The sequence below is a fragment of the Astatotilapia calliptera genome, chromosome 3 (assembly GCF_964374335.1).
Source record: "Astatotilapia calliptera chromosome 3, fAstCal68.1, whole genome shotgun sequence".
Taxonomy (NCBI): Eukaryota; Metazoa; Chordata; class Actinopteri; order Cichliformes; family Cichlidae; genus Astatotilapia; species Astatotilapia calliptera.
In genome coordinates this window covers 16,067,700-16,093,085 of record NC_137424.1, presented here as the reverse complement: position 1 = coordinate 16,093,085, position 25,386 = coordinate 16,067,700, and the positions used below count along the sequence as shown (strand labels likewise).

Below are 25,386 nucleotides of genomic sequence, written 5' to 3'. Positions count from 1 at the left end.
TTCCCCTAACATTAAAGCTCTGGACACAGCAGTCAGCAGCATTGCCATTCAGTGCAGACAGTGGTTACATTCGGCTTTGTAAGTTATCTGAACCATTTGGCCATCATTAATATGCAAAAGCCATCGGTAAACCTGCGTCTGTGTGTGTATGGCTTTGCTATCTAAGCTTTCGGCTACAAGTTCAGAAACTCTGCAGCTTAGTGTTTGTATAAGCTGCAATTTAGCTTGAAATTGGAAGCACTAAATGATCGACTTTAAAGCATTATCACTTCATACTTGTAATATTATGCGTGTACATTTGTACTTGTCGCTTGTACTCAGGTGTCTCTTGCAAAAAACCCCTCAGTGAATAAATAAAGCTTATCTGCTTTACTGCCCGACTAACTCGGGGCATAGCAAAAATGAATCATGGAAGAATAATCAAGATAGCATTGTTAAGACAAGAAAATATGAAGGCATGAAATGTTTCTTATTTGCAGACAGAATCAGAGTTGTGCATAGAGATGAAATTGTCACGCTATTGTTTTGTGCTTTGAACAGACAAATAGCATCTCACCTCGGAGGAAGGGTTCGATATATTGGCCCTTGCCTGCTAGACTAATATCTGGACAATCTCTGAGGTGTTGTTTGCACCCCCTCCCCCCAATCTTGTGGATTGTGTTCGGTATGTTTTATTGAGCGTGTGCATACATGTGCTTGTGTGTGTTTGTCTGTTTGCGCTGCCTTCTCATGATGAGGGAGAGGAAAAATGTTATCTTGCGGAGGCAATGTTTCTCTAGCCTCAGACAGGCAGAGGATTGGAGGATTAAGGTGCATTGATTTCTCCAACCCCTGGGACACAGATTGAAATGTGAGCCCTAGTTCAGACCTCTGCTTGCCCGCTAGCTACCATCCCATCCATCCCCTGCCTCTTAATACTCAGTTTCCCCACTCCTGTTTTCCTCACAGCCACATTTTGAACAGTAACAAGTGTCTGCTTTGGCCTGATAGCTCAGCATGCTTGCTTCCCCACTGCTCAAAGAAACTCTTCTGATAATACACGTACACAGGCAGATTTTGTTTTTCTTAATGGCAGCTCAGGATGCAAAGAATATTTTTGCTTTTAATTAATTAAATTATTTATTTATTGGCTGTGGTATTGAGTAATACAGCTGTGTCTGTAATGCAAACACTGCACCAAATTACTTTTTTTCATGCATTGACACTTTAATAGTACATTGAAGCTCAGATGTATGTTTTTATGTCACGCTCTGTCTTTATCTTGTCTTCAATAGGAGATCACCAGCCTCCTGCCCTTCTCCAAAATCTCCCTGGATGACTTTTCTGACAACAAAGAGATCAGCAATGACCTCAACGCATATATCCAGTATCGTATCAACGGCAGCAAGGACATCATGAACAATATTAGCCTGAACGGCAAGGCCGATCCTATCACAGTCGGCAAGCTAAGTAGCCACCTGATCTCCCGCAGCCAAGGGTCCTACCTGTATCTCAAACTCACCCTGGATCTGTTTGAAAGAGGCCACCTCGTGATCAAAAGTGCCAGTTACAAAGTCGTGCCTGTTTCACTGGCAGAACTGTACCAGTTACAGTGTAACATGAAATTCATGACCAATTCAGCCTTTGAGCGCTCACTGCCGATCCTCAACGTATCGCTCGCCTCGCTGCACCCCCTGACTGACGAGCAGCTGTTCAACGCCATCAACGCGGGGTTCGTCCAGGGGGAGCTACAATGGGAGGACTTTCAGCAACGCATGGAGCTGCTCTCGTGCTTTCTCATCAAACGGAGGGACAAGACGCGCATGTTTTGTCACCCTTCCTTCAGAGAGTGGCTGGTGTGGAGAGCTGATGGAGAGAGTACGGACTTCCTTTGTGACCCCAGGTCAGTTTTCTGCTAATGCAATAACTTCGCAGCTCTCAATTTGGTTTGCAGGCTTCTGTAATGCATTTAGAGTTTGCGTATGTTTCAGTAATGCATTTAGAAAAGGTTCTTGAATTGCACAAATAGGCATGTAGGACAGTAAGAAAAGTACAACTAATGCTGCAGAATAATATGATAAACGTGTCTTCATGTGAATGAAGTTTTGCATCTCAGAGTGCTTCTGAATTAGTTGTTTTAGGTCTCTGACAGCTTTAATCATGCCTAAATTTGGTGTCCATCCTGTCGGTTGTCACAAAGTTCTTACCTAAAATGTTTAAAGCAGTGTCCTGCTTATTTCCGGTCCTCAATTTTAATGCAGGAGAGCAGAATTTAACGTGGGATATGTCTGCAGAAGGGGAGAATAGCTGGCTCTGGATGTATTAGAGGCAGTAATTCAGTGTTTTTCTTCACATATCTGCGCAGAAATCGGTCCATAATAAACACTGCAGACTGCACCAAAGCTTCCATTTGTAAATAAACCCCTTTAGTCAGCAGTTTGCATACGCAGCCCTGCAACATCATAGATCAGATTTCAAGCAGGCTGTTTCACTTCTTCGAGTCGTCTTCTCTTGCATAATGACTCCATTGCATAACATTTGTGAGAATGTGAGAATACAGCTGTGGAAGTGAAGCATGTTAGATTAATGCTCGAATCTTGCAACAATGACATTCAGGCTTCACTGAATGTAATTTGAGATTTTGCAGAAACATTAGACTCCCTGAAGTCCTGTTTGTTGGTGTCAGCTTGTTGCATGCCAAAGTCTTTCCTTTGTCTCGGAAAAAATACACACGGCATGCAGAAAAAAAATTGAGTGTGAAGTGATGTGATGATGTGAGCATTTACAGACACATCACAGCACTAAATTCATTAGCACAAGGCCTGTTTGCGACGTACAGCACATTCAAAAGGTCATCTCAGAATGCACCTTTGATACAGTGAAGCTGTTTGTAATAAAGCAGCACCTCTGCAGATAAATCCTGTGCTCTTTTGGAGCTGTCAGGATTCATCCGAGTTCAGATGCCTGACTGCAGACTTCACCCTCATATCAAACACATCGATTCTCCTTCCACTGCCTCTCCCCGGTCTGAATTGTTCACATGTGCTGGTACCGTATTATAATTGTCAAATTTCAAATAACAAGCCGCACCAGCGTTGTTAGTGGATTACTCGCTCCCTCATCTGCTTGTTTGCAACCCACTAATTTGCGCTGCTGTTGGCAGCTTGCATTGGTCATCGGTAAAATGAACTGCTGCGTCTGTGCTCATGAATTTGTGCTTTGTTAGTAGATCACCCGCACAACTTTTGACTCCTGATCAGTGCTTTTTTTTTTTGTTGTCTTGCAGCCTCACACTGATTTGCCCTGTTTTAATAAATAGTGCTTTTTGTGAGGGAGGGGGGGTACTGACCTATGCATTTTGCAGATATTGCATGTTGCAATGCGAGGCAGGCTTATCTCTTTTAGCAGTACTTGCAGTGCTTACCTAATTGAAATGCTGGAGCCACACGCAAATGAGAGATTTCAGTCATTCACACTTCATAAATTGAATGATGTCACTTTTTTCCTCCCTGTTGCTCACCTCTGCTCACACGGCGATGCCTCCAAACGGACGAGAGCTGAGCTTCGTATTCTGGTCATTCACAGCCTTCCAGCTCCATCATTAAAAAAACAAAGGCTTGTAGTCTGGCGCAGGAGATGCACAGAGAGACAAAAGCCTCCTGCACTGCCTCTCTGTTTGTGCCTGGGCACAACTAGAGAGGATTTTTATCCAGATCAAAGGGATTCGCAATCATGCATGCCTTTTTAATGAAGTTCTGCATTAATTAGTGCCTCAGTGACACTCTTCCCCCCTGTTGTTCAGAGGGTCATTGCCAAACATTTTTAGCTTATTCACACTAGCTCCAGAATACAATAGTTCTCCATGACAGTGCCAGGCTCCTCGTCATCAGCAGAATGAATCAGTACTTTCATGTCGTTTGAAGCAGAGGAACAATCATTCCTACTGTTGACGACTGAGTATCCTATCTGTTCCCTTGTTTTCTAACCCAGGACCGGTCACGCTCTCATGGCTTTCATGTTATCGCGCCAAGAGGGGAAACTGAATCGGCAGCAGACAATGGAGCTGGGACACCACATACTCAAAGCACACATCTTCAAGGTATAGATGTGGAACCTACGTGGTCTATGCATTCATCTTTATTTGAAATCCATCCCTTGCAGGAATTTCTTGGTGTTCACTTTCTCTTGATTTATGCACTGTGACAATGGTTCACCAGAGGATAAGCCGTGGGATGTGGAAAGCAACATTGACAGCTTATGCCCCTCAGATTCGCTGGTTTTTACATATGTGTGTTTGTGTATTTACTCATGCATTTATGCATCGGCGTGCATGCAGGGTCTGAGCAAGAAGACAGGCGTGTCATCCAGTGTCCTTCAGGCTCTGTGGATAAACTGCAGCACTGACGGCCTTTCTGCAGCCCTGGCCTCCCTGAGGAACCTCTACACACCTAATGTCAAGGTAAGCCTTTGCTTCAGGTTTGCTCCTGCGCGTCTGTTGAATGCAGAACAATCGGCTTATTAGCTAACGATGAAAAAAACACATTATTGATAACCTGAAATGCCTAAATGCAACAGGTTGCTTTTGTTGAAATGCAAAGTATAAGCTTCTTGAGGGGATATAGGAAACCTTTAAACACTATATATTAAACACACAGTATATGTATCCAATTTTCAGCATTTTCATAACCCTTTTGTTACATTGGAGTAATATAATCATATACACTGGTTAGGTCATTTTAAAGCAAATGCATCTCAGAAATAACTGCAACTTTCTTTAGATTTTAGTTACACTTTTAATCCCCGAATGTTGCTCCACGCAGAGAATGTTTTATTAATAACCGCTGTCCTTTTATATTGTTAATGTGTCCAATTATAATTTGACAGGTAAATGTTAATAAGCTTCGCGCACGAGCCAACTTCCTGTGTACTGCTTTTCAGTCGTGTTTCGAAGGGCGATAATCATTTGGCCTTTCCTGGAAAGGCTGTTCTGCCAGCATGATGCATTCTGGCTCGAAGAAAAATTATCCTCCGTACTTCTTTGCCGTTAGTGTTATTGTTTCAGAGGGCGTTCCATCACCTGGTGTCTGTTTGTGAGTTATTGTATAAATGTGTAGTATTAGTCAAACAGACATTTACAAAATGACCTTATTCTCTCCTCTGGGGGAGGGGTGGGGGGGTTAATTATGCTACAGAGGATCCAGAAAATAACACACACTTTCATCTCCTGTCGTCAAACACTCATTTCACTCTTTGGTTTTGTTTGACTAGGCCTTTATTATTGATTTACTCGTAATGAAAGCGAATACCACACTTGATAATTGCATTCGCTAGAATGTGGCCGTTTCATTTGCCGTCTGAAAAATCTGAAGATGAGAATAAGAAGTTTGATCTCTGTATGAGCCATAAAATGAGTAATGGAAACAATTCTGCTGCTCAAACATGGGTGGTAGTTCACATTTTTAAGTGTATAATTTAGCCAATAAAGAGTAAAATAGTTAAACAGTCATCTCTTCTTAAGAGAATAACATTTATTTTTAATTCAGATTTCTTTCACCTTTAAGTACATGTGATAAAAAATTCACTTCTTTGCAAAGACCTTGAAATAAATATTCAAACGTGAATGCTTTCTGCATTTTTTATTTATTTTTTTGCTTGTATGATCAGGTAAGCCGTCTCCTGATGCTGGGAGGGGCAAACGTGAATTACCGCACAGAAGTCCTGAACAACGCACCAGTGCTTTGCGTCCAGTGTCACCTCGGTCACCAGGAAATTGTCTCACTGCTGCTCGAGTTCGGCGCCAGCGTGGATGTTGTTTCAGAAAACGGCATGAGCCCCCTCTGCTTCTCAGCTGCTGCAGGACACTTGGGACAAGTCATGCTGCTCTGTAAAAAGGAGGCTAAGGTGAGGACTTTTCAGATTGTGACTACTTGACAACTCTACTGATGTAGTTTTCTTGTGATCATAGACATTTGGTTTCATTTGGCCATCTTTCTGGATTTCTGGCTTTTTCATATGCAGGGTTTGTATGGGTGCTTGAAATCATTAAAAAAGGCTTGAATTTAAATATTGTCTTTTCAAGGTTTGAATAGTGCTTGAATTTTAGATGTGGTGCTTAAACGTGGTTGAAACCATATTTCATTCACCACAAATAACTGAATGAGTCACAAAGTGTGAAAGCAAAATTTCTCCATCTGGTCTGCCTTGCACCTCTGCGTGCCAGTCTGTTTCAATGTGTGACCCCGCCCTCCCCCTGGGGATGAGTGCACTAACTTGACGTTGCTGTTTTAATGAGTGTTTGATGGAAAACGACACTGGTGGAATTTGCACTCTGAGTCACATGACAGGTGAGTCCTAGTAAATAATTTTCGAGTATGTGTACATAACACATGCTAATTTTAAAACTATTATTATTATTTTGCTAGCTATCAAACGTGCTGGAGAAATGCACTGAGTGTGATAGTACAGTAGTTGGTTATGGCATGGTGATTTATGGTATATGCTGTAAACATAGCTAACATTACTTAGCAGTAGCAGTAATGTGAGTTACTTCACTCAAGTAAAAGCTTTAAACGTTAGTCTGATACTTAACTAGCCAACTTGAGGCTTAAGGGAATAATGGTAATAAGAGGGACTGATCCATATGGGCACAGAGAATAGCCACTTTTTGTGGTACTGAAGTTCCCGGGCTTTCATTCAAAATCTGTTTATCGTGAGCACCCACCCATTAAACATAAAAATTATAAATAGCTTCAAGCTATTTCAAGCTATTGATGCCTGTGGGCACTATCAGCCACTGAGACAACAGACAAATTTTAGTGTTTTAATGAATGAATATTTCATACATTAAGGCTGCCTGTTTATTTAAGAGAGGTGAACAATACATTATAATTATACATAATAATATCACAGATGATAGACTAAATAAATAGATTTTACTTAGATGCTTGTTCATTCTTAAAGTCTTATATGTTGAATTGAACTGAATGTCATCTGTTCAAAGGCTCTCCCAGTCAGTGCTGTTCTCCATGCCTGTCTTACTGTACATGATGTTATTAGCACAAACACTTTAAAAGTTACTGTGACTCAAACATAGAAAAATAGATTTTTTATTTCCCTCACCTAATATTTAAAAGTATTTTATAGCATATAACACCTTTGAAAATATGCTTTGGTTCACATTTAACTCCAGAAAATCATAAATCAAAATATGGATATTACCTGTCCACAGATTCATGGTGACGTAACTGCTCTTTTAACTGTCTGGTGTCTTTGCTCTTTGTTTGGTGTTTGTAGACATGGTTTACATGAGTTTTTAGCTGAGATTCAGAGGTTTCTGTGGACACTACTCATGTCAGCACTTATATTTCTGACCTCGTGTTATAATCGATTAAACGTGATCTCCTCTCTTTTGCCCCCATTTTTGATGTTGTGGGTGCAAATGATCAGGCGTGACATTCTCATAATAAATCAGATAAAATACTGCAAAGAATTAATCCTGCATTTGTGTGATTGAAATGTGTGTGCAGTGACACTGTTTAAAGATTTGGCCTAAATAATTCTGGAGTGAATGAGCCTAAACATGATGACCGGACTAATGACACCATATCACCTGTGACACTCACACACGCACGTATGACTTTGCCAGTTTCAGCTGAAACAATTTCAGTGTTTCAAACCATGTTCCAGAGTTTTTAGTTCACCGTTCATGAGGTTTCAAGAAGAAAATGAAAGACAGATCTGAATGTTTGAAAGTGTTTTGGAAAAACTCTGTAAAGATTAGATGAACAATACTCAAAGGATAAATTCAACTGTTTTATTTTGTTAGATAAGTTGAAAAAAAAGTTAAACAAGCAAGTAAATAACGAAACAAGGTTAAATGAAGTAAGAGCAAAAAGTTAACAAGTAAATAACGAAACAAGGTTAAATGAAGTAAGAGCAAAAAGTTAACAAGTAAATAACGAAACAAGGTAAAATGAGGTAAGAGCAAAAAGTTAACAAGTAAATAACGAAACAAGGTTAAATGAAGTAAGAGCAAAAAGTTAACAAGTAAATAACGAAACAAGGTTAAATGAGGTAAGAACAAAAAGTTAACAAGTAAATAACGAAACAAGGTTAAATGAGGTAAGAACAAAAAGTTAACAAGCAAATAAAGAAACAAGGTTAAATGAGGTAAGAGCAAAAAGTTAACAAGTAAATAAAGAAACAAGGCAGAGGAGAGAAACCCCAACAATCCCCTCTGAGCAAGCACTAGGCGACAGTGGGGAGGAAAAACTGCCTTTAAACGGGCAGAAACCTCCGGCAGAACCAGGCTCAGGAGGGGGTAGTCAACTGCCGGGACTGGTTGGGGGGGTGAACAGAGGTGGAGCAAGACGAGGCTACATCAGTTGAAGAAGCAGTATTGTCCCTCTACCGGAAAAAGCTGAAGAATCTTTTCTTCTTTTTCATGGACTTTTCCACGAGCGCCTTTTTGTCCAGGATGAGGGTTCTCAACTCATCGATGGTTTCTGTGTTTTGCCTCTCTAGTTTCTTGCATGTTTGTTCCACCTGTTCTAATGTTGCTTGTGTTTCTTCAAGCTTTTCTTTGAGGTCTTTGGATGTTGCCTCCTGTATCAGCTTTGCCTTCTGCAGGTCTGCATTTCTCACTTGATCTTCTTTGTGCAGGCCTTCTAGCTGCTCATTTCTTTTCTGGATATCGCGGAGCGTACACTGCAGGTCCTCATGCGTTTTGTCTTGTTTTTGCTTTTGGGCCTGCATTTCTGTGTTTTCCCGCTTCAAGTTGTTGAATTCCAACAATATCCCCTTAATGAGCTCTGAGTTGTTTTTGGCCATGTGATCAATCTTTTTCTGCATGTGTGAGCATCGTTTTTCTAGTGTTTCCTTTTCTCCCTGCAGCTCACTTGTTTTGACCTTCAGTTCATCACAGAATCCTTGCAACTTTTGATTTTTACTCTCAAAGTCCTTGATAATGCACTTTTCTTCTGGCAGTCTTTCTTTCTGTTGCTCTTTCTCTTGAAGGAGGTCTTTATTTTGGACCAATGTTTGTTCCAACTCTGCCTTCACCATTCTGTACTTTTCCTGCATGCCTTGGAGCTCGCGCTGCAGGTCTTTTTGCTTTGTGTCCTGTTGTTCCTTCTGTTGGAGGACTTCTTTATTTTTTTCTTCAGCTTCATCAAGCTTTCTTTGGAGCAGGTGATTCATTTGGTCCATGTATTGCAGATCCCACTCCATTTTATCAATCGTCGCTTTCCTGCCTTGAAGCTGCTCGGACATTTCTTTAACTTCAGCGCTCTTTTTCTTGTTTTCTTTGATGAGGGATACAATCTGCTCTCTGGCTTGAGCAAACTTGATCCCCCAGCCCTCATTAATAATGTTGATGTCGGGCTGGCGCTGTAGTGTTTCTTCCAGGTGTTTGTTTTGTGCTTCCATCTGTAAGCACTTCTTCTCCAGGTGACGTTTTTCTTCTTCAATTTGTCGAATTTTGTTCTGGAGATGGTTGTTTTCATTCCTACTCTCCTGTAATGCCCTTTGGATGGATAAGAGGCCATTTGGAGAAATTGGCCGGCCACGCGTGGAAGGAGAGGCGGCGAAATCTTTTTGTCTCGGTTGCCGTAATCTTGGATACATGTTGGCGTTTGTATCCGATGACTCTGAGAGGTTTCCAAATTTTTCTGTAGTCAACGTTTGAAGGCTGCAAACACAAAGGCTGCGAAGAAACGAACTGAAAATTGCTGTTTCTCACCCCTATTTATAGAAAAACTTCAAAGGATCCTTGTGACATCCTTGTGACATCCTTGTGACATCATCACTCCTAAGCCAATCAGATTGTCACATGCACTGCAAAAACTCAAAATCTTACCAAGTAGGTTGGAGAGACAAAACCTGCAGCTCAGAATCAGCGCAAGAAGACGTAATCGCAGCGCGGACCGGACGCATCAGGATCGCTAAGCTCCGACAGCGTGTCCGTGTACGAGCCGTCGGGTGAGAAAGCCGAGAAAGACAAAGTTGATTCTGATGCGTCGGTCCGTTCTGTATTTACGTCTTTGTGTGGAATCAGTGTACCTGCTCTCATTTACACGGATTCGCATTTGCGACCAAATTGGTTGCACTCTAGAGCCCTGTTACTTGATGAAAGTTGGTTTTGCAGAGTTAATCTTGCAGCTCAGCCACAGCATAGCCCTCAGCAACCAAGAGCATGCTAGCGGGCCGTTGTTATTATGTTATTACTGTGCTTTTCGGAAAATAAGGCACTCTAAAAATCAGTCCTTTGATTTTTCTGGAAATTGACAGTGCTCCTTATAATCCGGTTTGCCTTATGTCTCTACCAGCTTTGCACATCTACAGACTGAAATCTTTGCCCATTCTTCTTTGCAAAACAGCTCCAGCTCAGTCAGATTAGATGGGCAGCGTTTGTGAACAGCAGTTTTCAGATTTTGCCACAGATTCTTGATTGGATTTAGATCTGGACTTTGACTGGGCCATTCTAACACATGGATATGTTTGCTTTTAAACCACTCCATTGTTGCCCTGGCTTTATGTTCAGGGTCGTTGTCCTGCTGGAAGGTGAACCTCCGCCCCAGTCTCAAGTCTTTTGCAGACTCCAAGAGGTTTTCTTCCAAGATCACCCTGTATTTGGCTCCATCCATCTTCCCATCAACTCTGACCAGCTTCCCTGTCCCTGCTGAAGAGAAGCACCCCCAGAGCATGATGCTGCCACCACCATATTTGACAGTGGGGCTGGTGTGTTCAGAGTCATGTGCAGTGTTAGTTTTCCACACAGAGCATTTTGCATTTTGGTCTTATCTGACCAGAGCAGCTTCTTCCACATGTTTTCTGTATTTGTACTGACATTAGATTACACACAGGTGCACTCTGTTTAATCATTAGCACTCATCAGGCAATGTCTATGGGCAACTGACTGCACTCAGACCAAAGGGGGCTGAACACACACCCCACTTTGCAGTTATTTATTTGTAAAAAATGTTTGGAATCATGTCTGATTGTCGTTCCACTTCTCACGTGTGCACCACTTTGTGTTGGTCTTTCACGTGGAATTCCAATAAAATTGATTCATGTTTGTGGCTGTAATGTGACAAAATGGGGAAAAGTTCAAGGGGGCCGAATACTTTTGCAAGCCACTGTATGAATCCTGGTTGTGTTTACTGACCTGGAAACGATTTTATGTGCACGGCGCTCGAAAATCTGTCAAATGTTTTAGTACGACTTTGCTAAGCTACGAAGCCGCACCGCTTGATGGATTGTTGGAGCATTACGGCTATCGTAGGCAGGAGCCTCGCGGAGTGATACGTACTGTGCTTCAACATAATATCACTGTATTGTGTGTTTGTTTAACCTCTTTTTAAGTTTTGTGGATATTATACATGGTTGTGCTGAGGATATATCGGCCAGTTTCCACTGGAAATGCCTTTTGGTTAAACTGTCAGGGAGGAATTTGCATTTGCACTGTTACATTTTTATATAAGTTTAATGCACATGAAAAGCAGCTGCTTATTTAAGTGAAAATACATTGATTGTTTTTTTTTTTTTGCACAAATGAAGTGGAGTTGTAAAGTATTTTGTCTCGTGTCAGTTATATCGTTATCGCACATTTTCAAATTTATATCGTGATGAATATTTTTGGCCATATCGCCCTGCTCTACTTCTACAACACGCCTTGTGTAGATGAGTTAGTGAGGCAAACTGATCAGCTGTCTTATTGTGTCTGTTGAGTGTTTGGTTTTGTGAACGGCCTCTTTAATGCACGAGGGTGTGACCATCCACATCCTTGTATCTGTCCACTGTCAGCCATTCATTTTGTGCAAATCTGGCCAAGTCTTCCAAGTGTGCGTGTTTTTTTTCCTTCTGACCAGATGCAGCTTTCTGCAACATCACTTTAATGTCCTTATACTGATCACCACACTGTGTATGTGCACTAAAACAGCAATCATTTCACTGCTCCTTTGTAGTGACAGGTTACAAAACGTCATTAGATGCTGCGTGGCTGTACAAGATAGACTTTGGTTAGCAACAACTCTCTGAGGCCTTTACTGTGAAACAGAACGCTGTCTTATCCGGCTAACTTCAAGGTTTAATGTGGGATTTTTTTGTAATCCAAGACATAATGCCAGGTCAACTCATGCTTTGAACCTAATCTGCTCAACAGCAAATCATGTTCCAAATGAGAGATCAACAGGTAGAAAATCACAACCTACTAACCAGTAAGACCGAAAAAGAACAAAATAAATAAAATCCCCGATCCTGGAAGGTCCCTCAGACCGCTGTGTGCAGAGAGTAGGAGTGTAAAATTTTTCAGCAGAGTCTGATGTCTTTGTCTTTCCATGATGAGCAACAATAATGAACATAGATTCTCTACAACAACTTTATTGTTTTGGAAGTATTAATATATGATCCCAAAACTTCTACATTTAACCTTTTAATCAGACCAGCAAAAATCTAGTATTGAATCTTAGCACAGTCATAAAAAACTATTTGTTAAATCATTTTTGCAGCTGAATATTTTAAATTACAGTTAGGATCACTGGTTGGCTGTTTCACCTGTAAGACTTTAAAATAACATGCTAAGGTTTAATAGTCTATAAGGAATACACTCTGAGGCCTGGGCAGTGTTGTGCTAATGAGAGAAGGTTTGTGTGTGCAGTGAAACAGTAATTTTTTAATTTCATAATTTATTGATATGTTTGATCCTTTCTGACCTGCGTTAATGAAGAAGTCATTAGAGCACCATGTCCGCTAGAATAGTTCTGTAGTTTGACGCTTGAGTCGCTGCAGACTTGTTGAAACTCCCTCACCCGTCAAAGCAGCGTCTTTGTTATTCGAGTCCAGCAGATGGCAGTGTTTCACTGTCTGACGGCTGTCTGAAGCTTCAGCTGGATTATCCGTTTAAATGAGATCGTTTTATAAAACTTACAACAACAGGCCTGAACCTGCTTAGCTCCAAAGAGCTGGCTAAACGATGGGGCATGTTCAGAATCTTCCTGAAGTTTAACAATTTCCCAAAAAGTTACACAAAGTGAATTTTCATATAAGACAAGAAGGAAAGAACAGGGTGTGATGTGGAAGGGGCCCTCTGGCAAACAAATTACTGCTTTTATTAAGTTACAAAACTCGCAGTCTTGTTCACGAGTGATCAGAGAAGGGAACAGGAGATGGACAGATGGATCGGTGCTGCGGCTGCAGACTCTTCACCAGTCCCTCTTTACCAGTCGATTTACGTCCTTACCCTCTGTCACAACGGGACTGAACGGACTCACGCGTAGGCTCTGAGTAGGGAACAATAAAGGTTTTTTATTTACAGAAGCACCAGGTGATCTATTTACACAGTGGGGAAAAGACGGGTTCCGGGAATCCACACACGAACAGGAGGGGGGAAAGACACTTGCAGTCCACACACGCTCCAAAGTCCTCACTCCATCCACGCTCCACGCTCCTCTTCACACTCCACAAGAAACACAAAAGCTCGCTCCAATCCTCACACACTTGATCGCTCAGGTAACACAGGGGCAGATCCAGGGAAATCTATTCGCAGAGATGCAAAAGGTTACTGTAAGAAGATCGCTAGGGAAACACGAGAACGAACTGAGCTGGGGTTAACACTGACGAGAGTCGGCAACGGTCCAGCGACGAGAAATACAGGGCTGCCATCTTATAAGGGGACTGGAACACTGTTGGGTGATGAGCCACAGGTGTCACCAGGTGCGTGGGCCAAGGGCAGGAGCCCACAGATGAGCTCCGCCCAGGCAGTGAGAGAAGGAGGGAGGGAGAGAGCGGGGACAAAATCAAAACAAAAAAACACATGTAGCCACACTGAGGCGAGCGGGTAGACACAGGGACCCTGACACCCTCGCCTTTTTCACAAATGTCATGTATGAAAATCTATAATAACTCCAGTTATACGGATATCAATATCCTCATAAGTGATGAACTGATTTGAACTTTTACTGATTTCTGTTTAGATATAAATTGATTCAAAGTGGTCAGATATGCAGATTCTGACCTTTCCTCTGGCAAATATATGAACTCACTGAAAACAGTTTGACTTTTCAGAGAGTTTCCTATCTATCTGTATTTTTACTTTAATAGTTAAGCACGATTAACATTTAGGAAAATGGAAAAATAAACAAGTTAATAAATGAAATGAAATAATACTGATTTATATATTCACTCTGTTTACTTTTTCGATATAGAAATACAATGAAGACTTCCATGTTCCTGCTGGTGGCGCTCTCTGGCACTGTGCTCTGCATGACTAACGGACGTGTTCAGAAAACCAGCAGATCATCAACATGATCCCACAAGGGGGATGTGATGATCTGATAGCAAACAGAGATAATAATGGTAACTGTAAGCGCAAGAATACCTTTATCATTGGTGACTTTAATCAAGTTAGAACAATTTGTGATCCAAGCAATTGTATCAATGCAAATAGAAATCTTTATAAAAGCCCCACAGACGTGCACATTCTGTATTGTAAACTGCTGGGACAAACAACGATACCCATTGTACATCCAGATACAGATGAAAAGGCGTATTGTAATTGCATGTGATAAAATCAATACTTTCCTTCAGCCTGTGCACTTTGAATGTTGCTCTTGAGTTGAGAGATGCTGTGAGCTTGCTACCATCTTTAAACATCACTTCATGATGCTGGTTTAGATGCTTTATAAGACTTTGTTACGTTTCTTAAACAGTGATGAAAATAATAAAGAGGAAATATGAGAGAAGTGATTTTCAGTGAATGTTGAAAAAAATCCCACAACAACAAAAATGATGGCAACATTGCTACACTTTGCTTTCTTAGCTTGCATATTGTACATTTTCACAGTTGTTTCTGATTGGCTCCATCTTCTCTCGTTGTCACAGCTGTTGCTCAACTTTCAGCACTCATTCAATTAAAAAAACAACAAACAAAAAAACCAAGCTGCTGCTGGTAAGGTTGGCATTCTTGCAAGACTCAGTAACACAAAACAAATAAAAAAATGCACATCCCATGTTTATCCCATGTGATTCCAGGCTGAGTTTATGCATTTATGCTTATTTGTTTATAAAATATTATAAGCTGGTCTGAGGTCATTTGTTACTAAAGAAAAACAAACAAACACTGTGTCATTATTTAATCCACTAAAACTAAGACACAATGCAGAAGCAGTGTGTGAAAACTAAGTGCACCTTCACTGGTGTAGCATCTGCCTTAGAAACAATGAAGTCAAATGAAACTGTTGAATCATCTCTATGTGCTAAAGGCTCATTTTAATGCAGCATTAATCACGTTGCTTTAACAGTGCTGCATTTTAATAATGTTTATCACGTTCTTTGTAGATTTTAATTATCACCATCGTCGCTGTGATAACATGTCTGGTTGGAGCAGGCGGCACTCAGGGATCATGTTGTGTGGAAGAAGAGTCATGTGATTGTTTGTTTTTTTAAAGATTTATTTCTATGAGTGCACAGAGTGTGAAACAGAAAGATAGGATCGACAGAGAAAGCTGATCATGTCTGTTGTGACACCTGCAATCTCTGACTAGAGTTTTAGGTTCTGTCAGGCAGCTAACACAAAGAAAGCCTGGCTTCATTGTACAAATACAACTTACATATACAACACATGACATATTACACAGAGTCATTATTTATTCAACAAAAACTAAGCCAGATGCAGTTTTTGGATTTTATTTCAAAATGTTCTTATTCTGATTGTTTACTTAATATATTTAGACACATTTGGTTTATTTCTATAAAAATGATATTTTACACAAAACTTCAAACAGCTGCCTGCAAACATGGCTCTTTATTGTAAAGCCAGGTATGAACAACAACCTGCAGCTGCATGCTGTTGTGCTCATTGGTGTCACATTAGGTTCTGAACCACAAACAGAGAAGTTTCTTAGAACTGCTGGGCTAGTGATGTAGGTGTTGATGCAAATGATGGCTTAGGGTGGTGCTACGACAGTGTATAAAAACTGAAGCTCCCAGAGCCAAGTGTTATTTGTTCTTCCGTAACTGAGGTGAACTATAACCTGCTCAGGTAGAATTTAATAACAGCGTGTCTGAACTGCTCGTCTCCAGGCTTCACGTCTCATTCTGTAAGAACTTGTTGTTTGTTTATGAACTTTTTAGAAACAACAGACTTTTGTATACTTCCAAGAAAGAGGGAGAACTTACTCTTCTGCCACACTCACGTTCATCTTTATCTGTCATCAGTTCAGATAAAAGCATCACTGATTATTCTGAACACTGTTTTAAAGCTTCTGCGTCACTCTGATTTCTTCTTAAAGTTGGCAGACAGGATTGTGAAGAAGGACATAGTGGATCCCCCCTTTTAATGAGCATATTATCTGTGAACACTGAATACAAACAACCTAAATGCTCATTAAAGAAGCAGGTTGGCTCATAAAGTGCTCTGTACTTGTTTTATGCAAGTGCTGTTTCTGGAAACAACCACCATCTGTAATCAACACAGGACTTATTGAGCTGTCAGGTGTGCAGACAACATGGCACATTTTGGGAACACCTATAGTTGATGTCTTAATTATGAAAATAGCTACTATGTAGTTGATGCTTCCTGTTCTGCCAGAGCAGGTGCAGCCTTTGTGGAAGTGGGTTCCACTGGACCAGCGTCTGTGAACGATCCATTGTGGGTGATTTTTTTTTTTTTTGACCTTACATCTGTGTGTAAGGACCAACCACAACCATCTAAAAATCTTTGCATGTTATTTTATCTTCTGTGTAAGAAGTACACAGCATACCCTGATGATCAGCTTCAAGGGTTCTCAGTGTAGGATGCATACAGTATGTCATGCTGAAATATAGAGCACTTACAATAGAACCCACTAGAAACCAATTATTTTAGCCTGGTTCCTTAAATCTATGGCATTTTTCCCATGCTGACTGATATGCTGCTCAGTGTCTTTTGCTGTCTGTCATGATCCTGGGCCATGTTGGCCCAGCATTCTTAGTTTTCATATGTTTTGTGTGTTGTTCTTTATTTATGCCATGGTTTCTGTTAAGATGTTCCTTATTTGATTACCTCCTGTGTGCCCCTCTGTTTATCTGTGAGCCCTCGTTTCCCCTCCTTGAGTTTTATTCCATGTTTTCCCAGCCCGTTATGTCCGTGCTCTCCCCGTGCTGTCTCTCCTCCTCTCTGAACCTCCGTGTACTTCCTGTTTTACTTTGACAGTCTCCCGTCAGTGTTGCGTTCACTCCTGCCGTGTCTTGTTATGATTATCAGTGTCACCTGTGTTCCCCGTGTGCTCCCACTTCCCTCGTTAACCCTCTGTGTATTTATGTCTGCGTCTCCCTCAGTTCTGTGTCGCGTTCTCCCTCATTCATGGCCGCGTGTTTCTCTGTGTATTACGTTATAGTTTCCTCGTTTAGGTTGTATGGTTTCTCTCTCCAGCAATAAAGCTGTGTTTTGAGTTCATTCCTGCCTCCGTGAGCTTGCGTTTGGGTCCTCATCCTGCCTGCACACAGCCGCAACCATGACAGTCTGCTTTTAAATCAGATGTCACTCTGAACATAAACACAAGCCACAGCAGCCCAGCTGTCTTAGCTGAGTACAAGGATACATTTACTCTCTTTGTGTAAAATATTGTGATGATTTTACATTATATTAGGCAGGCAGCTGCCCAAATTAAACCGTGACTATTAGCAGTTTGGTTATTTTGAACGCCTCGGCTGGAAAAAATTCAAAATGGTTTGTAAGGTTGGCCACAGCTTTGTATGTAAAGGGGAGTTAGAAGATTGCTTCATATTTTAAGATTGATTAAGATTAATTAATATTTTTAATTGTTTTATTTTACATCTCACCTTTTACACTGCATTGAGTTGCTGCCATGTGATTGGCTGAGTGTACATCGTTCTTTGTTTCAAAATGGACTTAATGCTTGGTTGAACAGTTGTGATGTTTATCTCCTTTAGATTTATTTTTTATTTTCATGATGAAAAATGGTTTGTTGGTTCATACCTATGAAGTTACAGTGTTTCTGAAAAGCCTAAAAAGATGCATTGTTACCATAGTAAACTTCAAAACAGACTTTATTATATGATATAGTTATAAAATTGGATAAAAACTGACTTCAGCATAATATAAAATAATGTGTTGCCACTATGTATGCATTGGTCAACTTTCAGATCTATGAAGTTCAGCTCCCCCAGCTGTGTCTCCCTTCTGTGGCCCATTCCCTCATTGCTACCCTGTGTATTTAAGCCCTGTGTTTTCCCACGCTTGGTGTCGCGTTGTACCCTCAGACCCTGCCTGTGTGTTCCTGCTTGGTTTCATGGTTTGGTTTCTGTTTTTGTTTCATGCCAGCAATAAAAGCTGTGGTTTTAGTTACATTTCGTCTCGGAGTCCTGCATTTGGATCCACATTTCCACCTGCCCGCACTCAGAGCCCTGACATCAGCATAATATAAAATAATGTGTTTTCCCGATACCTGTTTTTTAGCACTATGTATGCATTGGTCAACTTTCAGATCTATGAAGTTCAGCTCAGTTATCTATGTTTTCATTTTTAGTTTCCATTTGCATTTAGATGCACGGCCGATTCTCTGATGTGTGATCTGTTTCTACCTGTGCTGATGCTAGCAGGACTAAAGCTGATCAAGCAGCAGTAAATATGTGAAGCAAGGCTGAAGGATACACTCATAAAATGAACAGAATCATAAGAATATAACAGCACGAGCACTGCAAATGCAACTAAAACATGTTGACATCAAATAGTATGTTATTTGAAATCTATATGAAATAATGACACATCTATATTTTCCAATTTATTTATTTTTTTTGTATTTATTTAGTTTTTCCACAGTTGTGTAAATCAGTCTGTCTGTGGACTGGTACAGCTGAAAAGCCGACGCAGCCAGTTCCTCTTCTTCTTCTTGGGTTTTTTCTCTGGCACAGTCTTAGCTTCAGTTTCGAGTTCAGCTGGATTGGTAGTTATCGTTTTCTCTCTGTCTTCTGTTTGTTGTAGAGAGTCATGCAGAGACATCTCAGTTGATGTCAGGGAGTCTTCTTCTTCTTCCTTGTCCTGTTCTTTGGTGTCTTTTTCCACCAGAAGCTCAGATTTTCCATTTGCTGTGTTGGAATTTTGTTCATTTTGCTCCTGTGTGATTTTAATGTAGGACGCTTTGACTTCTTTCAACTCTTGATAAAGAGTCTCTACTTTCATGTCATGAAGCTCCTTGTTGGAGCAGAGCTGGGATTTAAGCTCACTGATTTCCATGTTCAGTGTCTCCTGGTCCTGCCTATGTTTGTCTTCCTGTTCCTTGAGTTGGTGTTGAGCTTCTAGGAGCTGTTGTTGGAGTGTTCCTATTTGCTCTTGTTGAGTCTTGTATTGGACTTCAAATTGAGCCTCCTTCAGACCTACACAGTCCGTGTGTGAAGCCTCTGTGGTTTGTGTAGAAGAATCCACACACTGCTCTGTGGTAGGGTCGCTGACGTCTTCGTGCAGGACACGGATCATGTCATCCAGCATGACAACTGCTTGGTTGTCCTTTGCTTGAACCTCTGTTTTGCTCTTATCAGGCTTATTATTATCATTAGCCTCCTCCAGTTGCTCTATGAGCTCTTTAATTGTTTCTTCATGCTGTTTTTTGTCGGCGATCATCTGTGCATGAAGTTTGGTCACCTTAGACTGGTAATAAGAAGCCCTCTTATTAGCAGCTACCAGTTTCCAGTAAAGCTCGTTCTGGTGGTTTTGGGAAGCTTGTAGTTGATGCCTGAGAGCAGCAATCTCACAACATGAATCATACTGGACTCTGCCATGATGGGGTATAAATCTGGGATTTGGCTGATGTTGCCACGTCCCTCCATTTGGCCCAGGGTTTTGTCCACTGGCGTTATTCATGTTTGCCTCTGTCTCCATATTCACGTCGTCCTTTGGTTCTGACATAGGGAGGGATTCAGGGTTTTCCCTTTCAGAGGTTCCTTCAGGGTTTCCTGACACTTCTTCATTTCTCAGGTTGCTTCCATCAGCCACGTTGTTTTGGGCTTCTAGAAGAGCCCGAGCATACGCCCGAGTAATCGGTCGTCTGGGTTCTTCAGCCACTCTTTTCTGTTTAGTTTCCATTTGCATTTAGATGCACGGCCGATTCTCTGATGTGTGATCTGTTTCTACCTGTGCTGATGCTAGCAGGACTAAAGCTGATCAAGCAGCAGTAAATATGTGAAGCAAGGCTGAAGGATACACTCATAAAATGAACAGAATCATAAGAATATAACAGCACGAGCACTGCAAATGCAACTAAACCATGTTGACATCAAATGGTATGTTATTTGAAATCTATATGAAATAATGACACATCTATGTTTTCCAATTTATTTTATTTATTAATTTTATTTTTTCCACAGTTGTGTAAATCAGTCTGTCTGTGGACTGCCAGCCAACACATCCACAACACCAACAACTCAGACAGCACAAAGCATTTTAAGTTGGCGAGGCGTGATAGCAAATGCAGCGCAGGTACATCCATCTGACCTGCAGCAGCATCGCAGACCACGCCCCCCCTCCACACCACTCTTTCCTCATAGTTGCTCGCCATCGTTGCTCTCAGAGGGCAGAAGGTCCCGATCGAAGTGCACAGGTAACTTCCCTTCACATTTCACCACAATGATCCTGTTGGTGAGAAGCCTGCCTTCATACTGGCAGCTGGGTTTCCTGGCTCCCTGATGCTTTAGCTTACATTTAATTATGCGAAACGTTGCGGTACTATACGTCATGCCGCTATTTTCATCGTAGCTCCCATCACCTCTACAAATGGATTTGACCTTTGCTGGAATGCTGAGGATGAACGTGTTGGTTTCCTTACAACTGTTGTCAAGTTTGTAGATATTCCTATTTGATCTTTCTGTGTTACACAGCTTTTCAGTCATCTTAGCATCTACATGCTGTCTTCTAAACTTTTCATAAGGTGTTTCTTCAGGTCGGTGCTCGCTTGGTTGAAAATTGTTCACTTTGGAAAATCCGGAAGCAAAGAGCAGCACGAGCATCGTGCAGACAAACAGTGTCTTCATCGTCTCCTGGAGAAGAAAACACATGGACATTTTTCCACATTAAGAATTTGGCAGATACATCCTTTTGGATCCTGAAGCTCAGTAAGTCGTCTTTGTGAGCTGCAAACACACACGACAAGAGGACTGATAGACCTTTTTCTTTAAATGAAAGAAGTCGTTTTATTTATAGTTTTCTTTTTTATTTATTTCTAATCATATATATTACTTTGTTCTCAGTTGATTTTTTATTTTTCAACTGTTAGGACGATTTCTAAATATCCTGAACAAGCCTGATCTGGACGGCTCCTGGAAGCAGATTCAGGCGTGATGATGTCATTTTCAACTGGAAAAAGAAGCTTTGAAAAGCTGAAGTAGTTTAAATGTTTAGATATTTAACCTTGTTGTATTACTTTATATTTTATATTCATCGTATTAAGACATCAAGATATTTGTTTTTGCCTTAAAATTTTGTGTTTTCATTTATACTTTTTGTTATTCTTTTTTTTAATTTTGTCATTTTGCCTTTTTTACTTGATGTGATTTGGATAAATATATATTTATATCTACAGATATATTGAGAGAGTTTTTCTCTGGGTTTCACAAGCCCATTTTATAGATAAAAGTCCAGGTCATAATAGATCTGGTTCATTAAGAACAAAGTTTAAATCCGATTTAATATAAAAGCCTTTCTGCACTCAGTTATTCTTTCCTGTCACATGTTTCAGTGTGCTCTGTAGTAACAATGACACACTGCAAAATAAAAATAATAAGACACTCACCTTTTTTTCCTTTACTAATGATGATGATTAACCTGCAGTGGTTCAGGTATAAGTTGGTTGTCTGGAACAGCAGGTGATGAAGATGTGGTGAAGGGTCTGTGGTTCATGTATATAGTGGGTTCATTACATAACTGGATAGGCAACATCTGACAGTCAGTTTAAATAAGATCTTGTTGTATTTGAACACAAATCAGCAAAAACAGGTCTCTCACCGTGCAAATATACAGCTTACGTAAGTTTAGTGTGCTCACCGAATGCAGTGTTTAGTGTAGCAGCAGAATTATGACAGTTTATGGAGATGTTCAACGTGAGCCTGCTGCCCAGCTTTAAAAGGAAAATCATTTTAAATGATACATAATAAGTTCTTAGCAAAAGAGGAATGCAGACGGAGATGAGCAGAGATCTCTTCTGCAGTTCAGATGCTGCTGTGAGTTCTAGTTCACTTCTGTCACAGAGGAACAAAGTGTGTTTGGATCTGGACACTTTGATTTTTATACTTCTGATCAGCACCACCTCAAATAATCCTTTGCATCCACACCTACATCACTGGCCCACCACTTCTAGGAAACTTTAACACTTCCCTGCTTGTGACTCAGAAAGATAATGCAAATATGATGACCACTGACCACAAGAACCTGCATGTAGATGCAGCCTGTTTTTCCACATCTGGCTTTAGAAAAAAAATTAATGCACAAACAAATAGATTTAAAATAAAAAGATGTGTTGGTATATTTTGACCTTTCAAATAAACTATTAACACTTCTTTTTTCCCCTTTTTAAGTATAATTTTTGGCAAATAAAGTGAGTGTTTTGACCATTTGCAGTTAAAATGTTGAACAATCTTTTTATTTTTGTTTTACTACCAGTTGGTTGTAATAATTTCATATGAGGATTTAAATGGATGTATAACAAAACAAAGGATAAAAGTATATATAAAAGTATATTTAATGAAGCTGATCGAACAACAGTGCAATATGGCATGATGACAGTGTTTGCAATTTTGGCAGGAGAACAAAAGATAAATATTATAAAATACAAGACATGAAAATCTCAGAGGTCAGGGGTCGGGGGCCCAGGAAGTCTGACCCGCAGATTCCAGGTCTGACTTCGAGTACATAAAATATCATCTTTCTTGTGGGGAAGGAGCCTGAGTTAGAGCAGGAAGTTACACCATATTGATATTGTTGGGGTAGCCTCAATGCCAGTGTTGGACTCTCCAGTTTCCTTGAAGGAGGTTTGACTTTGTGCCATCGTTGGCTGGACTCTGTGCTCATTGATATCCCCGTATCAGTGAGTTAAGACACCATGCATTTATTTTCTGTGTGGCACACAACAAGAAAACAAGCCAAGAGAGAACACATCAGCCTCCAATGACAGTTTATTAAAAGGTTTATTGGAGGTTATTTGTTGTGTTATTGAACCTGTGTGCTAATGAAAGAGTGTCCTTAATAAACGTACTCCATAAGGAAGTGTGTTCACAAGTGCACAGAACACATTAGGGCACAGGTCAATGATCGGTTTTACAATTGTATTGTCAGATGGATGGACACTTTCGGATACTTGGATATTCAGGTGATTAGAGGAGCAGAGATGATCAGCTGATCAGGATTTGGTGGTGTGTTGGATCAGGTGGTGGAGAGATACAGGACAGGCCTGACATACACAAACGTATAGTGAAGGTGCAGAGGCTCAGATCTGTGACATCGTCCCAGCTCAGTGTCCATATTTAGATGTAACAGTGCTATAGACTTTACCTGACAACTTGTATGAGTAATGTTTTCATCTCAGGCATGTCAATTTCATTTGTGAATATATTTTTAATACTTGTACAACAGATTTTTTTGAGTGTTAAATAGAAATTATATGCTGAAACTGAAGTGATGGGTCGCACTCTTTAGTTCTGCTCTCGAAACAATGTAGGTGGTCCAGTTAACATATTTACATTTTTTCATTTGCTGTTTCACTTGCAAAATATTTCCAGTGTGACATTTGATCAGGTCTTGTAAACCTTGTCGTTAACCAAGCAGTCACTCCCAGGCTGCTGTGCTGATCACCGGATCTTAACTTCATTGTCACAGTGCACTCAGAACAAAACAGCCATGCAGAGATATGAGTCACAGTGACATTAAAACTGATGAAGACCGTCGTCGTTAGAACCAGCAAACTGAACGAACTAAAAAAGATCATCTAAATTCAACTGGTCTAAAATATCAGGATCTCAGTGTTAAGTCCATATTTTTGAAGTAGAAGCTTTTACTGGTTTTACTTAAGAAAAAGAAATAATAAGGAATTGTTTTGGAATTTGTCCAGGTTAACAGATGAAATCATGTTCAGTGCTTTGTCCTGTCAGTAAACATAGATTCTTTATTTGCACTGAATGGGACAGCATATAATTTCACTGCTTTTGGCATAATGACAATAAAAGATAGTTTCAAAGTCTGACCTGCAAAGCCCGTCCACCCAGTGTCCTCCTCAGTCATGCTGGTTGCATGATTGCTGTAGAAGTGCTAAACTACTGTGACCTGATTAATTGAACTGAGCTCACACTGCAATAACTAATCAGTGAGGTAGTAGTTTAAGTACTTCATTACCAAAATGTATAAATGAAGTACATCAGAAGATGTTGGGGAAGAAGGACTTCACCGGGTGGGCCTGGACCCCCGAGGCCTGTCCCTGTGCCGACCTCGTCTGAGTCTAATAGATTTATAAGATAGAGCTCATCAAAAGACTAAGATATGAATATAAACATGATATTTGTCAGTTTAATTTAATGTTAAGTTGAACTGGAGTTAACCAGAATCCTTTACTCTTCCAACTCCTCTACTTTGTCTAACAGTTAGCTTAGCTTAGCCTAGCCAAGTTTTCTTTGCAAAATTGCTAATTGCATGGTTTCAAATTGCAGTTTTGATTTTAAGTGGACTAATTGTTCAGACCTGCTCTGGGGCCTGTCTGAAGTATTAAATTGACATATATTTGTCTCAACACCTACGCAGGAGAACTTTTTTGTAAGTGTGAAATGGAAAATAGAAGAAGAAGTAGAGATGTGGGTGTTCCTATTTACATGTTTTTATTTTCTGTTTCTTTAGCCAAACATGTTATTTGATCAGAGCACCTGCCTGTACACCTGCTGTTAACCAAGCAGTTATTTTCAAGCTGCTACACTGATCACAAAGTCAGGACATATGAATGACAGGAAGTGTCCAGTGTCACGTAGCGATATTAATGACAACAATGATGGGTCAAAGCAACATATGATGAATATTTATTACGATATCCTGATAAATGTAATGCAGCGGGATAACTTCTACAGTTATTATGTTAGTGATGATGCCTCTTTGCTTTTCATTTATTCACAGCTTTGTGGCGTACGATGGAGTGTCAGGGCCACATTAAGATGATAACCTGCCACGGCTGCAGTACCCTCTACAACACGGCTTGTGTCGATGATTTAGTGAAGCAAACTGATCAGCTGTCTCATTGTGTCTTTTGTGTGTTTGGTTTTGTGTTTTCAATGAACTGAAAGCCCTCTTTAATGCACGAGGGTGTGACCATCCACATTCTCTCATCTGTCCAGTGTCAGCCATTCATTTTGTGCAAATGGTCAAGTCTTCCAAGTGTGTGTGCTTTT

At 40.5% G+C, this 25,386-nt stretch overlaps 1 protein-coding gene and 1 pseudogene across 4 annotated transcripts in view; both read left to right on the top strand.

Annotated features, from left to right (window-relative positions):
* LOC113017624 (protein NLRC3-like) overlaps positions 1–25,386 on the top strand; it is a 153,312-nt pseudogene that overhangs the window by 94,645 nt on the left and 33,281 nt on the right. The window lies entirely within an intron of this gene.
* On the top strand, positions 540–25,386 carry LOC145425234 (protein TANC1-like). 3 transcript variants are annotated; one of them, XM_080298212.1, is made up of 6 exons: positions 543–664; positions 1,275–1,882; positions 3,970–4,078; positions 4,316–4,438; positions 5,644–5,880; positions 25,115–25,386. In XM_080298212.1, the coding sequence occupies exons 2-6, from the start codon at positions 1,395–1,397 to the stop codon at positions 25,154–25,156; spliced, it is 999 nt and encodes a 332-aa protein (XP_080154338.1). In that variant the 5' UTR covers positions 543–664; positions 1,275–1,394; the 3' UTR covers positions 25,157–25,386. The 3 variants fall into 3 exon arrangements, with proteins under 3 accessions (XP_080154339.1, XP_080154338.1, XP_080154337.1); XM_080298211.1 differs by lacking the exon at positions 25,115–25,386 and adding an exon at positions 14,181–14,990; XM_080298213.1 differs by lacking the exons at positions 5,644–5,880; positions 25,115–25,386 and adding an exon at positions 20,338–21,757 and having other exon boundaries at positions 540–664.